Source organism: Podarcis bocagei (assembly GCF_964188305.1).
Source record: "Podarcis bocagei genome assembly, chromosome: 17".
In the NCBI taxonomy this organism is placed as follows: domain Eukaryota; kingdom Metazoa; phylum Chordata; class Lepidosauria; order Squamata; family Lacertidae; genus Podarcis; species Podarcis bocagei.
This window is the reverse complement of record NC_138143.1, coordinates 38,120,363-38,136,730: the sequence shown is the minus strand read 5'-3', so window position 1 is coordinate 38,136,730 and position 16,368 is coordinate 38,120,363. Positions and strand designations below refer to the sequence as shown.

The following is a 16,368-nucleotide window of genomic DNA, read 5'->3' as shown; positions in this document are numbered from 1 at the left end:
GTTTATAAATGATGCAGTATTGTTGTGCATGAGTGACAGTCCCACCAAGTGGGTTACCCAATGGGAAAGAGCAGGTGAGGGGATGGGGGGAAATCATTCTATAGCAGGATACACCGAATGATTTGTCAAACAGGTAGTAAGGGAACCAATGGAGAGGGATGTGAAAGAAAGGGGGGAAAGCCATCATACTGGAAAAAAGAGATAACTAACGCACACGCGCGCGTGCACACACACACACACACACACACACACACACAATGTGAAATTAGATGCAAGCAAGCACTTAACAAGGCTAGAAAAGCCTGCCTTGGTAAAATGGCCAGAAATAAACCAAATCACATTCAGAATGTTGCTGTTTAGTCGTTTAGTCGTGTCCGACTCTTCATGACCCCATGGACCAGAGCACGCCAGGCACGCCTGTCTTCCACTGCCTCCCGCAGTTTGGTCAAACTCATGCTGGTAGCTTCGAGAACATTATCCAACCATCTCATCCTCTGTCGTCCCCTTCTCCTTGTCCCAACACCAGGGTCTTTTCCAGGGAGTCTTCTCTTCTCATGAGGTGGCCAAAGTATTGGAGCCTCAGCTTCAGGATCTGTCCTTCCAGTGAGCACTCAGGGCTGATTTCCTTAAGAATGGATAGATTTGATCTTCTTGCAGTCCATGGGACTCTCAAGAGTCTCCTCCAGCACCATAATTCAAAAGCATCAATTCTTCGGCGATCAGCCTTCTTTATGGTCCAGCTATAGATATGCTCAAATACAGCATGTTTGCTAGGATGAGATTGTCTTAATATTAGACAAACACTTGTTTTTTGATTTCAGAAAACATGGGTTGAAATATGTGTGTGTGGGGGGGGAGACTGAATAATGAGTGTTGTAGGGCTATACCAGGTTTCATAAACCTCAGACAGAAGTTAGCGATTTCCACAGAGCAACTTCTCCCCGCCCCCTCCGGTCAACACTTAAGGTGGTGTGAATATTCACTTTTGCAAGTGATTTCCCAGTGGATGCTGTTTCTTCTTCCTCTGAGCCAGTGTGTCCCCTCAATGTTCCTCCTGCTTGAATAAGTAACATAGGTGATCCCACCTTGTTTGGATCAGAAAGGTTGGGCTGTAAATGGGCTGTTGGGGGGGGGGCTGCAAAAATTAATGCTTGAATGAGGAGCATCAATCTCACAATAAGCACCAGTTTGAAAGGACCCATAGTGAAAAGAATGATGCCAGAACACCTTATCTGGTAGGTTGTCATCACTGGACACCAGTAAATAAAAGTATGTGAGTCAATACCACCAAACACATTTGACTTTGTTGTAGAAAAATTGGGGGTTGGCTTTTGATGCCCGACTCCCCAAGGGACTCTGAGTCCCATAAGTCCATGATTGGTCAGAGAAGAATGGATAGAGGCCGGATCCAGTGAAAGCGAGGCAAATCTTTATTTTTCTGTTGCAACAGAGTTCTGTCCCCCCCCCTTGAAAGGAGGTGAGAGAAACCCAGAACAAAGGTGTGCAAGACCCTTTAAATACTTTAGACATTGCCCCACCCCTAGCCAAAAGGTAAAGGTAAAGGGACCCCTGATCATTAGGTCCAGTCGTGACAGACTCTGGGGTTGTGGCGCTCATCTCGCTTTACTGGCCGAGGGAGCTGGCGTACAGCTTCCAGGTCATGTGGCCAGCATGACTAAGCCGCTTCTGGCGAACCAGAGCAGCGCACGGAAATGCCGTTTACTTCCTGCTGGAGCAGTACCTATTTATATACTTGCACTTTGATGTGCTTTTGAACTGCTAGGTTGGCAGGAGCAGGGACCGAGCAGTGGGAGCTCACCCCATCGTGGGGATTCGAACCGCCAACCTTCTGATTGGCAAATCCTAGGCTCTGTGGTTTAACCCACAGCGCCACCCACATCTCATCTCCCCTAGCCAAAGACCACCCTAAAAACATCATACATAAGGAGGTGGTCTACAACAAAAAAAGGGTGAAGGATTGGTTTTCTGTGGAGTGTGTGTCTGCTATGTGTGTGCCCCCCTAAAATGTTATAACAGCTTCATGGCATCAGCATTGAAGGACAAGGGCAGAGGATGGAGCCAAACTAGAATTGGTTGGCTGCACCTCTCATTTGCTGTATCATTGATTCTGGCTCCTCCAACCATCAAGCTCCCTGACTTTCACCCCATCGATTCCAGTAGGCAGCAGCCACCAATGAATTTGGGAGATCCCACCCCTGATCTCCTACAGTATGATGATGGAGAAGAAAAAAAACCATGAGCAAGCTTGTGATGGTACTAGAGGTAACATTGCAATGTCATTATTATTAATGTGTCGAAAAGCTAATCAGTATTTATGATGTACACCACATTTTATTAGCGCTTGTCCTTTCTCATTACTACAAATGATGACCCAAATATTGAAACAGTGTATTGCCAGACATAAAACCAATTTATTTTAAGAGCAGCATGTGCTTACCCCATAAAGCCATAAGCATTTGGGAACACTATATCGTACGGAGTTGAACCTCTCTCTTGTCTCAACATTATTATCACTACATAAAATTATATTGAATAGCGACTGGGGATTTACTACAGGGTGAGGCATACCCCTCTTTCCTAAAATTTATGCCACTGTTTGGAAAATATTTATGGATTTGTCCCAGGAAGAAAACAACACTGTGCTATGTTTGCTTGCCACTGGCTGCTCTACCAAAGTCTAGATTGGAAAGGTTTCTCCAGCTTAATGTCCATGGAGGTCTAGTACTGATGCAGAGATGGAACCTAAGAGGGCAGGCGATACAACAGGAGACTGACCAGGCAATGGGCCATCATTTATCTCAAGCTTCCCCAATCCAGGTGACTCATACTGTGAACGTATCACAGGAGCTGATGTTGAACACCTCTTTTCCTTTTATAACCAAGGAAGGTCCTAAATCTGTGCTCACACAGTCCTGGGTTTCTCATTAGCCTTTGTTCCAGGTCATGAGGCTTCTGCTAGGAATCTGTTGGAGGTCACAATACTGTTGGAGGTCACAAAGGTGATGCCCACTGTTTCCAGTAACTCTTCTCATTGTGATACTTTGGTGGATAAGTTGAGAGCTTTTTTTGGAAAACGAACACCCCCCCTTTGTATTAATGTAACATTTTAATATGTAACTGTGTATTCTTGTAATCGGGACATGGGTGGCGCTGTGGTCTAAACCACTGAGCCTAGGACTTGCCGATCGGAAGGTCAGCGGTTCGAATCCCCGCAACAGGGTGAGCTCCCGTTGCTCAGTCCCAGCTCCTGCCAACCTGGCAGTTCGAAAGCATGCCAGTGCAAGTAGATAAATAGGTACCGTGCCGGCGGGAAGGTAAACGGCGTTTCCGTGTGCTGCTCTGGTTCGCCAGAAGCAGCTTAGTCATACTGGCCACATGACCCAGAAAAACTGTCTGCGGACAAACACCGGCTCCCTTGGCCAGTAAAGCGAGATGAGCGCCGCAACCCCAGAATCGTTTGCGACTGGACTTAACTGTCAGAGGTCCTTTACCTTTACCTTTTTATTTTTGTAATATCTTGTTGACATTGTCTGTTGTTGCTTTAGTTTTTTTGTGCACCACGCACCACACAGAGGTATTTATAAAATATTAAGTAGTATAGAAATTAAATAATCAATCAACCAACCAACCTACCAACCACGTTTGTCCCAACTCACCAGGTGAGGATTTACATCAAGACTTTATATCCTGCATTCTTAAGGGTTGCTTAAATAAATCTCTTGCAATCCCTGGGATTTTGTTCAACAAAAGCCTCCAGCAAATTTAATTTTATTTCTTTATAAGATGTATTGCCAGCATTCGAAACTCCCATTGTTCTAGGCGCGCTTTGCGACAGGGAATTTCATTAATGTGAGCAGTTTCTGAGCTCTGGGAGCAGGACTGCGCCTAAGATTTCAGATTAAAACTGCAGAGTGGAAGGAAAGGAGGACCTTTTTCTGCCTCTCCACTTCCAGCTACTCTCTGAAGACTGGAGACGAGACCCTCTTAAGAATATTAGGGGGGTGGGCAGGGGAAGTATGTCTTTGTTTTTTGCAGTCTTCAGATGAGGACTAGACCATGTGAAAAGCGAATATAAGATTTTAGCCGCCGTTCATTCATTTGCAGCTTTGTATTCTTGTTATAAAAAAAAGCATGCCTAGACATTCCGTTGTTGCACCCATAACCTAGGTTTAAGGTGCCATTTAGATCTTGACTTTCATATCTCAGTTTCTAACACTGTGTATTACCCTCTGTTCCCCATGAGGTCCCACAATGGGTTAGAAAAAATGGAAAACACGGTCTTGAAACAGATAAAAATTGCTACCATTTTAAAACACATAAAACCATTTCCAAAATGGAACAGAGCAATTTGTACAGGGGTCTGACATGGAATTTAAGGTTAAAGGGGTAAAGGGGACTCCTGACCATTAGGTGCGGTTGTGGCCGACTTGGGGATTGCGGCGCTCATCTCGCTTTATTGGCCGAGGGAGCCGGCGTACAGCTTCCGGGTCATGTGGCCAGCATGACTAAGCCGCTTCTGGCGAACCAGAGCAGCACACGGAAACGCTGTTTACCTTCCCGCTGGAGTGGTACCTATTTATCTACTTGCACTTTGACGTGCTTTTGAACTGCTAGGTTGGCAGGAGCAGGGACAGAGCAACGGGAGCTCACCCCGTCACGGGGATTCGAACCGCAGACCTTCTGATCAGCAAGTCCTAGGCTCTGTGGTTTAACCCACAGCGCCACCCGCATTGTGGGTTAAAGTGGGTTAAAGTGGCATTTACAAAACATCAATAAATTAAGCTTACTCAACGTCCCCACATTTTATTAATAAAATGTATCAATCCTCTTTCCACATAGAAGGCACCCAAAGCAATTCCTAGTTTTGCTACACGGAGCTTGGCTGCCTCAATCAAAATATTTTGTAAATAGCAAAGGTATCATCCATTCAATGGTGGGGGCGAGGAGGAGAGACAAAAACAAAAAACCAAGGCACCATTCCAGTGGTGACACTTGTCTCCTTGCTTGACTGCTCATGAAATTCCATGGAAGAGTAGATGCTCCCCCCCCCTTTCCTGTGGCACATGGAGTCAGTTTGGTGAGAGCAGTCACAGAGAGTGAATTCTGTCATTCAGACAATGAGAGACTGGCAGCGCGCTGGCGATGGAGGCAATGTTCTTTTGCTTTTCATGTGCTTTGACACGGATGTCAAATGTCTGCGGACGATGTTTAAGGCAAAAACTGTACTCGCAGCTTGAGAATGTGCCCTGAAAGTAATGTCGCCTGGTCTGTATCTATATGCACGCAAACAACGTCGTTTCAGAGTTCAGTGGGGAGGCAGGGGGAGGTGATGGGGAGGTCAGGATTCATAGAATTGTAGAGTTGGAAGGGATCCTGAGGATCATCTAGTCCTCCAACATTCTCCAATGAAAATAGGGACGTCGTGTTTAATAATAATAATAATAATAATAATAATAATAATAATAATAATAATAATTTTATTATTTATACCTAGCCCATCTGACTGGGTTGCCCCAGCCACTCTGGGTGGCTTCCAACATATATAAAAACATAATAAAACATTAAAAAAAAACTTTCCCTATACAGGGCTGTCTTCTAAAGGTTGCATACTTATCTCCTTGGCTTGGGGCATATAACTCCATAACCTCCAACATTTCTCCAGTGAAAAGAGGGGTGTCCTAAGGAAAAGCTGGACATTCTGGGATCAAATCAGAAATTAGGAGGGTTGTACCTGGAAAATAGGGACACTTGGAGGTTCTGGATTTTAGCTTCCATTTTGGGGTCTCCAGGAGAAGTGTACCAAAATGCAGAGCAGGCTTCTTTTCATCTGGTGTTAAATTGTGTTTTTCCTCTTAGCACCTCTCTCCCCCACTTCAGTGTTCATTGGGCTCTACCCTTTCGCGGGTGGCACTGTTGGTTAAACCACAGAGCCTAGGACTTGCCAATCGAAAGGTCAGTGGTTCAAATCCCCGCGACGGGGTGAGCTCCCGTTGCTCGGTCCCTGCTCCTGCCAACCTAGCAGTTCGAAAGCATGTCAAAGTGAAGTAGATAAATAGGTACCACTCCTGCGGGAAGGTAAACGACATTTCCGTGCGCTGCTCTGGTTCGCCAGAAGCAGCTTAGTCATGCTGGCCACATGACCTGGAAGCTGTACGCCGGCTCCCTTGGCCAATAAAGCGAGATGAGTGCTGCAACCCCAGAGTCGGTCACGACTGGACCTGATGGTCAGGGGTCCCTTTACCCTTTCATGAGACCCTCTTGCTGGACCTCTCATCAGTTTTTGATACCACCAGCCATGGTATACTTCAGGTCCAAGTCCGTGGGTTGGGGCACTGTTTTGCAGTGGTCCCACTGCTATCTGCCGGAATTGATTTTAGAGAGTTGCCTTGCTCCCCAGGCAGCTATGCTTTGCAGTGCTGCAAGACAACGGTTTTGTCCCTGTTGCTACTTAACATCTATATGAAGCTGTTGGCCATTAGGAAATTTGAAGGGCAGCAGCATCAGTACACCAGTAATGCCCAACTCCTTTCCTCGGTATCATCTGAATCAGGTCTCGATGTGCAAGTCCTGAGTCAGTGCTCAGATGCTGTGATGGGCTGCATGATGGCCAATGAACTGAAGCTGAATCCCGATAAGGGGGATAAGGGGGTAGCACCTCTAATGTTTACAAAGTCCTATGGGGTTGGAATAACCAGGGAGAAGAGTCGGTGGAAGAAGATTGGAAAAAATTTAAAGACTATTTACAGAAACACTGTAAAATTAATGAATGTTAGAAGGATGCTGGAATGAAGTTATATGGCTTTAGCAGAAATGTTATAAAGAATTAAGTAAAAATAGACTGTTAATGGGCCAAAGGGGAAAAAAAATAAGGTTAGATTGTGTTAAGATAAACTATAGGACAAAAACTGGGAAAGATGGAAAGGATTTGCTGAAATAGCTAATTGAACTAGAATACAAAAAGGGAGGTGTGAGGAGGTCGTCGAAACAAGTAAATGAAAGACAAGATATGAAAATATTGGATGTGTTTTTAATTGTTTCTGTCTTTGTTTTTGTTTTGTTAAGATAAGCAGTGTTTTTCTTTTTTGCGTTTTATGTATTGTATTGTATTGTTTTGCTTTGTTTAACTCTTTTTTCTTCTTTTTGTAATTATTAAATTCTTAATAAATATTATTTTTTTTAAAAAAGGAATAACCTCTTTTCCCTTGCTTTGACTTCCTCCCATTCTTGGAAGCTATCCGTAAATTTACTGGCAATTCATGTTGGGTTTTTTTACAAGTGATTTTGAAATGCAGGCTGAAATCACCATTTTAATAGACCACAAATCTAAATGTTGGTTTTATAATATACATACATAGTAGTTACAGACTCATGAAATTTCAGTGGTGAGGTGGAAGAAGATCTCCAGCTATTCCCTTGTCCATTATCCTTCTCCTGCCCTTGCCTTCTCTCATTTTTACTGCTTTCCCTTTCCCCCTCCTCACTACTAACATCTTCCTCCATCATCAATATGAGCTATGTAACAGGTAGTAGATACGGTATGGTGCCCTCCAGTTATTATTGGAGTACAATTCCCATCATCTCTGACCATCAGCCATCCCAGCTGGGACTGATGGGAGATATGGTCCAACAACATCTGGAGGCACCACACTGGCTATCCATGAGCTCAGTGGCGTAGCGTGGGGGTGCAGGGGGGGCCGGCCACACCGGGCGCAACATCTGGGGGTTAGGGTTAGGGGGCGCAAATCCATGGGTTAGGGGGCGCAAATTACTTGCCTTGCCCCGGGTGCTGACAACCCACGCTACGCCACTGCATGAGCTACAACAAATTATCTTTAAAATTAGAACAGGTATACCAAAAATAACAAGAGTATACAATAGTGCAGATTACCCTAGAAAGCATCCATGATCTGGTTTGCAGACCACAACATGGTCGCCAGAGTAATTCTGGAGGCATTCTGCAGCCACCACAGTGAAACTGGCCATGCTCAGAATGACCCTTCCTTCCTTCCCTCCCTACTCTGCTCGCTCTATATCCTCAAGTAAATACTCTTACATAATCCTGCCAATAATGAAGACAGAACAATCCATATATCCTCAGTAATGAAGCGGCAGAACCTGTATTGTGGAATGTTCTGAGCACCACCATCTCCATAGATACAGTGAAGGCAACGGAATGGAGTATTATCATATTGTCCTTTGAAAACTGCTGGTGGCAGCTGCTGAATCCTAGCCAAAGGGTAATTTAGAAAGAGCAGATATAATAGTGTTACGAAAGTCAGGCGTCACCTCCACTCTCTGCCAAGCTGCAGCAAGATTTCAGGGGGTCCCAGGCACTCACTCAGGGTCTATGTTCCTTTGGAGAATTGAGACACGGCGGAGACTGTCATAGCTTTAAGAAGTATGGTTCTGAAATATACTCGGAGTCGAGAGTGGATTTCATGCTCTTTATTCAGCTCATAATGGTGAGGAGGAATGGAAGTTCCCCCAGAATGTCTGCCTTATGTACATTATTTACACAATGGGCCCCACGTGATTGGCTAATTCTGGGATTCTCCTGTAGGCCAATCAGGTTGCGGATTCCCTTCCACCTGGAGCTGGATTGGGTGGCTCCTGTGGACCAATCAGACTGCTGCATTCTGAATCCTATCGTTCTAGGACCAATCAGACTGCTGCATTCTGAATCCTATTGTTCCAGGACCAATCAGACTGCTGCCTTTTGGATCCTGTTCAACTGAGTACCTAACAGGTTCATTCACCTATTTACACCTTCAGTCTGCGCGGAGGGAGTCCCCTTTCCATACCCATACTTTCTCACTGCTTTTATTTCTTTTCTGGCAGTGCTCATAACTATTTCTAGCGTGCTCCTGAATGGTCCTCCCCCCACCCCCAATTTCTATCACTCAGATTTTTACAGAACCCCAAAACTGCATAAGCAAAGCAAAAGTTTCTACACCAGATGTTATGGGCAAAAGTCTGAAAAGTGTGTGCCAAGAAATTACAATTGCTTTCATTTATTTTCCAGTGTGCTAGTAAGGGCAGGGGACACCCCCCCACAGCCACTCTCAGACACCCCCCACACAGTTTGACCCCCCAGATTTGCACAAAACCAGAAACATGCACAAGCAAATTTACAATTGCCTGGCTGTGCCTCTTGGCCAGGATTTTTAATTTTTTTTATTTGAAACTAGGTGTGCCTGTAGCTATCTGCGCACATGCTCTGACTGTGGTGAATTTGCATAACAGACTTCACCAATCAGAAGGCAGGGGCATGCGCAACAGAGAACGCCAACCGGTATGAATGGAAAAAAACCAAAGTTGCTCCTCTCATACAAATTAAAACTGCGCATGTGTGGACTGCTCTGGTCTAATTCGAAAGGGGGCGGGGAGCAGATTAGCAGCTAAATAATGCTCAAATGTGGACAAGCCCAAACTTGCTGTTATTATTAATAAACTGCCTGCAACTTGCTACATGCTGCATAGGGATTAAAAACCAAGGCAGTCCCTGCCCCCAGGCCCACAACCTAGTAGATAAAACACACAAAAAATAAAATGGGATGGGTGGGGAGGAAGGTAGGGAGGGACAATGGAAAGAAGAAAGCACTTTTTTAAAAAGAATTTAAGATTACACAGCTCCAGGACTCATTCTTCAAAAATTAGCTGCTAAAAACCCGTAGTCCTAATCCTGCCCTCCTCCCCAAATTCCTTTCCCCCTCCCTCTCACCCAGCTCCCGGGATGGGAGGCTATAAAATGCATCCCTTCTCTCCTACAACCAATCCCAAGTATTCCATTTCTTTGTCACACTCGGAGCACAACAGGGAGACAGAATGTTGGCACAGAACGGCAATACAGTAGTGCCCCGCAAGACGAATGCCTCGCAAGACAAAAAACTCGCTAGACGAAAGGTTTTTTTGTCCGCGATTTGCCTCGCAAGACGAATTCCCCTATGGGCTTGCTTCGCAAAACGAAAACGTCTCGCGACATTGTTTCCTTTGTGTAAAAACCGTTAAAACCAAGGGTGCTTAGCTTGAGCAGCTGCAGTTGCGACTTGGCTTCGAGGAGCAACTGTTAGCACGTGGTTTGGTAGCCTTTTATCAGACTTTGCTCACTTTTGAAGATTTTCCAAAACTTTTCCAGAACTTTTCCAGAACTTCTCTTTCATCCATTTGGTAAGTTAAACTTTTAAAACTTTTTGGGGGGGTTTTGGATTTTGGGTTGGGGTGTTTGGGATTCAAGGACTTGGTGTTGGGAAGGGGTTTGCGATAATCTGGGGGCTTGTGGGCCTTTTTGGGGAATTTTTATGATTTTCTGTGACCATTGTGCCAGGTTGCTTATTTTTGAAAATTTTTCTGAGTTTGAATTTCTGAGTGCTGGCTGGCTAGGGGAACAGTGGGGGAGGTTTCTGCAGAAATCTGGGACCATGTGGGGGTTTTTTGGGATTTTTTATGATTTTCTGTGACCATTGGGCATGGCTGTTTTTTTTCAAATTTTTTTTTCTGAGTTTGAATTTCTGAGTGCTGGCTGGCTGGGGGAACAGTGGGGGAGGTTTCTGCAGAAATCTGGGACCTTGTGGGTTTTTTTTGGGATTTTTTATGATTTTCTGTGACCATTGGGCATGGCTGTTTTTTTTCAAATTTTTTTTTCTGAGTTTGAATTTCTGAGTGCTGGCTGGCTGGGGGAACAGTGGGGGAGGTTTCTGCAGAAATCTGGGACCATGTGGGGGTTTTTTGGGATTTTTTATGATTTTCTGTGACCATTGGGCATGGCTGTTTTTTTTTGAAAATTTTTCTGAGTTTGAATTTCTGAGTGCTGGCTGGCTGGGGGAACAGTGGGGGAGGTTTCTGCAGAAATCTGGGGGCTTGTGGGGGTTTTTTTGGAATTTTTATGATTTTCTGTGACCATTGGGCATGGCTGTTTTTTTTTGAAAATTTTTCTGAGTTTGAATTTCTGAGTGCTGGCTGGCTGGGGGAACAGTGGGGGAGGTTTCTGCAGAAATCTGGGGGCTTGTGGGGGTTTTTTTGGAATTTTTATGATTTTCTGTGACCATTGGGCATGGCTGTTTTTTTTTGAAAATTTTTCTGAGTTTGAATTTCTGAGTGCTGGCTGGCTGGGGGAACAGTGGGGGAGGTTTCTGCAGAAATCTGGGGGCTTGTGGGTTTTTTTTGGGATTTTTTATGATTTTCTGTGACCATTGGGCATGGCTGTTTTTTTTTGAAAATTTTTCTGAGTTTGAATTTCTGAGTGCTGGCTGGCTGGGGGAACAGTGGGGGAGGTTTCTGCAGAAATCTGGGGGCTTGTGGGGGTTTTTTTGGAATTTTTATGATTTTCTGTGACCATTGGGCATGGCTGTTTTTTTTTGAAAATTTTTCTGAGTTTGAATTTCTGAGTGCTGGCTGGCTGGGGGAACAGTGGGGGAGGTTTCTGCAGAAATCTGGGGGCTTGTGGGTTTTTTTTGGGATTTTTTATGATTTTCTGTGACCATTGGGCATGGCTGTTTTTTTTTGAAAATTTTTCTGAGTTTGAATTTCTGAGTGCTGGCTGGCTGGGGGAACAGTGGGGGAGGTTTCTGCAGAAATCTGGGGGCTTGTGGGGGTTTTTTTGGAATTTTTATGATTTTCTGTGACCACTAGGCATGGCTGTTTTTTTTTGAAATTTTGTTGTTATTTTTTGAATTTTTTTTTGTCTGGGTGGGGAAGCAGTTGGGGAGGGGTTTGCAGCAGTAGGGGAGGGGCTGGGGGAGCAGTTGAGGAGGGGTTTGCAATTTCTGTGTTATGGGTGGGTTGGTGCGTGTCTGTGGGAGCAGTTGAGGTTTTTGAAGACATTGGTGATTTTTGAAGCTTTTCCTAAACTTTTTTTACAGCCATTTGAGGTTCCTGAGGACTTCGGTGGTTGATTGCTGAAGCTTTTCCAGAACTTCTCTTTCATCCATTTGGTAAGCTCAACTTTTAAAACTTTTTTGGGGGTTTTTGGGATTTTTGATTTGGGGTTGGGGTGCTTGGGATTCAAGGCCTTGGTTCTGGGTTTTAATTTCTGTGTGGTGGGTGGCTGGGTGCTTTTGTATTTTTTGGGTTTGAAGCACATCACTGATTTTTTTTCCTGTTTCTTAGTTTACGAAGGTGGGACCTGTGCTGCCATGGGACCCAAGAAGACTGCTCCTGCGGTGGCCGGCGAGAGGAAGAAGGAGAAGGTGACGCTGGAGATGAAGAAGGACATCATTCGGAAGCACGACGGCGGAATGCGTGTGACGGACATCGCCAGGGAGTACGGCAGGAACCCATCGACCATCGGGACCATCCTGAAGATGAGGGAGAAGATCATGGCGACTGATGCAGCCAAGGGAGTCACCAGGATCGTGAGGAACCGCCCAGCTGTCCTGGAGGAGGTCGAGAAGTTGCTGCTCATCTGGATAGAAGAGAAGCAGCGTGCAGGGGACACAGTGTCTGAGGCCGTCATTTGTGAGAAGGCCAAGGCCTTGCATGCTGACCTCATCCGGGATCAGCCAGGAACCTCAGCCGAGCCAGAAGTCTTCAAGGCTAGCAGAGGTTGGTTTGACCGGTTCAAGACGAGATCTGGCATCCACAGCGTGGTCAGGCATGGAGAGGCTGCCAGTTCTGATGTTCCTGCGGCTGAAGACTTTGCAGCGGAGTTCCTGGAGCTTGTGAAGACGGAGGGCTACGTTCCGCAGCAGGTCTTCAACTGCGACGAGACCGGGCTGTTTTGGAAGAGGATGCCCAAAAGGACTTTCATCACTCAGGAGGAGTCCAGGCTGCCTGGCCACAAGCCCATGAAGGACCGTCTGACCCTGCTCTTCTGTGCCAACGCCAGCGGCGACCTGAAGATCAAGCCCCTGCTGGTGTACCACTCGGAGAACCCACGGGCCTTCAAGAGACACAAGATCGACAAGGAGCGGCTGAGTGTCATGTGGCGATCCAACAGCAAGGCTTGGGTCACACGTGTGCTGTTTGTGGACTGGGTCAATCTTGCTTTTGGCCCTGCTGTCAAGCAGTACCTGCTGGACAACGACCTGCCGCTGAAGGCTTTGCTTCTGATGGACAATGCTCCTGCCCATCCTAAAGGCCTTGAGGTGGACTTGTTGGAGGAGTTCAGCTTCATCAACATCATGTTCCTGCCGCCTAACACCACGCCACTGCTCCAGCCGATGGATCAGCAGGTCATCGCCAATTTCAAAAAACTCTACACCAAGGAGCTTTTCAGGCGATGCTTCGAGGTGACTGACTGCACCACCATCACCCTGCGGGAATTCTGGAAGGACCACTTCGACATTGCCACCTGCTTGAAGATGGTCAACACGGCCTGGAAAGGGATCAGCCAGAGAAATTTGAATTGCGCTTGGCGCAACCTGTGGCCGGACTGTGTGGCACCAAGTGACTCTGATGCACCAGAGTCAACAGTGGTGCAGGACATTGTTGCCTTGGGGAGGACCATGGGCCTGGAGGTCACGGAGGAGGACATCTGCGAGCTGGTAGAGGGGCACGACGACGAGCTGACCACCCAGGAGCTGGTTGAACTGCAGGCAGAGGCTGCGCAGGAGCAGGCCTCACTGGAAGAGGAGGAAGCAACTGGGGAACGGCTGTCCTCCGAAAGACTGAGGGACATTTGCCAGAGGTGGAAGGAGGTGCAGACTTTTGCAGATCTACACCACCATGAGAAGCACGTGGCACATGACGCTGGGAACTTTTATGATACGAGGGTCATGTCGTATTTCAGGGAGCTGCTGAAAAGGCGGATGAAGCAGCAGACAATGGACAGGTTCTTGACCAAGAAGCAAAGAGTGGAAGAGGAGCCTTCTTCAAGTGCTCCCCCAGAGTCTTAGAAAATGTCTGTATACTGTACTTTGTTGATTTTTAAATGTATTTCTGTCATGTTTATAAAGTTAATTTATTTTCCCTTCAATTTTTGAACTGCTCTTTACAGTATGTGTGACTTTAAAGAGCAGTTAATAAACTGTTGTTGTACCAAATTTGGCTTTGTTTGGACTTTTTTTGACCATAGGAACGCATTAATTGATTTTCAATGCATTCCTATGGGATTTCGTGCTTCGCAAGACGAAAAATTCGCTAGACGACAAAAATTGCGGAACGAATTAATTTCGTCTTGCGGGGCACCACTGTATATAAGCAAGACAGACCGTAGAAACAAACAGCACAGTAACATCAGTGTCTGCGGAAAGTTATGAGCACGCAAAAGCCTAATGTTATAGATATGCCTGTCTAGTTCCCCATTATTATTTCGCACAGTAACTTTTATGTTTTTCTCATGCCTCGTAAGTTACAGCAACGTTACAGTAAAAGATGATGGCATCAGTAAAGAAAAAGGCTAAGGAAGCTTTTAAGAGTAGAGCTCAGCGCTGTGAAATTCACCCAGCCCCCACTCTTCCCCTTGTTCTCGGGTTTTGCACTTCGGCAGCCCACGGAACACACATTCTTCTTTGCACGCTAGTCCTCATGACTTTGTTGTTGTTTAGTCGTTTAGTCGTGTCCGCCTCTTCGTGACCCCCTGGACCAGAGCACGCCAGGGACTTCTGTCTTCCACTGCCTCCCACAGTTTGGTCAAACTCATGCTGGTAGCTTCGCGAACACTATCCAGCAATCTTGTCCTTTGTCGTCCCCTTCTCCTTGTGCCCTCCATCTTTCCCAACATCAGGGTCTTTTCCAGGGAGTCTTCTCTTCTCATGAGTATTGGAGCCTCAGCTTCACAATCTGTCCTTCCAGTGAGCACTCAGGGCTGATTTCCTTCAGAATGGATAGGTTTGATCTTCTTGCAGTCCATGGGACTCTCAAGACTCTCCTCCAACACTATAATTCAAAAGCATCAATTCTTTGGCGATCAGCCTTCGTTATGGTCCAGCTCTCACTTCCATACCTCACCACTGGGAAAACCATAGCTTTTACTATACGGACCTTTGTTGGCAAGGTGATGTCTCTACTTTTTAGGAGAGTACTCAATTTGAGACTACTCAATAGTCCTCATGACTATTGAGCTCAAAGCGATCCTGCTTGCTCCCTGGCTCAAAAAGCATGCAGAAGTGGGCCAGTTGAACCCAAGCTAGTAGGAGGATAGCATATGGCAAAGTTCCTTACTTGTTTTTTCTGTGACAAGAGGATGCACTGAAATAGCACGTCTCATTTCCTTGAATGTGAGGCATGGTCTGCATGCAAGTACAGAAAAAGAGTCCTACTGGATCTGGCCAAATGCCCAACTAATCCAGAATCCTGTACTTGCAGGAGCCAAAAAAGCAACTTGCCATTTTAAATATGTTCATCTTGATGTTTTCTGATATATTATGGGGTTTTGTGTGTCGAGGTCCTCAGGCCACCCCAAATAACTCACACATCACACAGAATTTTTGTTTAAGGTTTTTGGCATAATTTTGGCCACAACTTTATTAAATACAAAAATGTGAGTGGTTGCTTAGGCTTGGTTGCGACTATCTGCCCCCCAGTGGGGGACAGACTGACATTTCGCAAGCCTGTGAAAGTCAGAAAAGGAGAATACATTTGGGGGTAGCGACAGAGCAGGGAACCTGCCCTCAGCCCTCCCCAAATGCAACCAGGGGCTCTTGCGTGGCCCTAGCCCCTTGACAGGGTTCGGACAAAAGCAATAGTTAGCCCCCAATTCCTTTAACGGAATCCCTTGCAGCAGCAGCATTAGAGGGGCAGGCACAGCCAATCCATGCCCCTCAACCAACCAAACCAATAAACCAATGCCTAACTGCAACCTTGCAGTAGGCAAAAAGCAAATGGCCCCAGCCAATCAGCCAAATGGACAAAATTCCTACCAGGCCCCTGCCCCAAGAGCAGACGACCCCATGACAGGCATAGCAAGGTCAAAGTGAACAACCCCTAAATATAGGGAGGGGGGACGGGCAATCGGATGCACAGAGCGAAAAAAGGAAGCTCTATGCCTCGTGCAGGGAGTTTTAACATTTCTGGCTGTCAATCAACAAATGGCAACATTAACTTCTTCCCCACAACAAGGGAAGCCCAATCACAATAGTGGCCAATGATCAATTAGCCTGCCCCACAACTTTGGAGTGTCCTGTCAGCCCCCACCGCAACACGTGCTCTCCATGAAGGAGAACACGCTTTGTCCTATATGTAAGGCTGACGAGATTATTTCCTTCGCCAAATTCCTCCTTCATCTCAATGACAGTCCTGCTTCAAACTTCTCATTGCAACCCAAGACCAGGGGGGAGGGGAGCTGGTCACAGGAGAAGGGAGAGACTCCCTGGCTTCTTCGGCAGCCTGCCCAGTCTCTGTCTCTCTGCCCCCTCCTCTCCAGCCTCCACTTCTGCCTCTGATTCTGCACTGCTCTCTGCCACAGCCTCT

At 46.2% G+C, this 16,368-nt stretch overlaps 1 protein-coding gene across 1 annotated transcript; it reads left to right on the top strand.

The window, feature by feature from the left end:
* Positions 1 to 11,747: 11,747 nt before the first annotated feature.
* Positions 11,748 to 14,154, top strand: LOC308577258 (tigger transposable element-derived protein 1-like). Its single transcript, XM_081177299.1, has 2 exons — positions 11,748 to 11,951; positions 12,136 to 14,154. Exon 2 carries the CDS (start codon positions 12,153 to 12,155, stop codon positions 13,851 to 13,853), a length of 1,701 nt encoding a protein of 566 aa, XP_081033425.1. The 5' UTR covers positions 11,748 to 11,951; positions 12,136 to 12,152; the 3' UTR covers positions 13,854 to 14,154.
* The last annotated feature ends 2,214 nt before the right edge of the window (positions 14,155 to 16,368 follow it).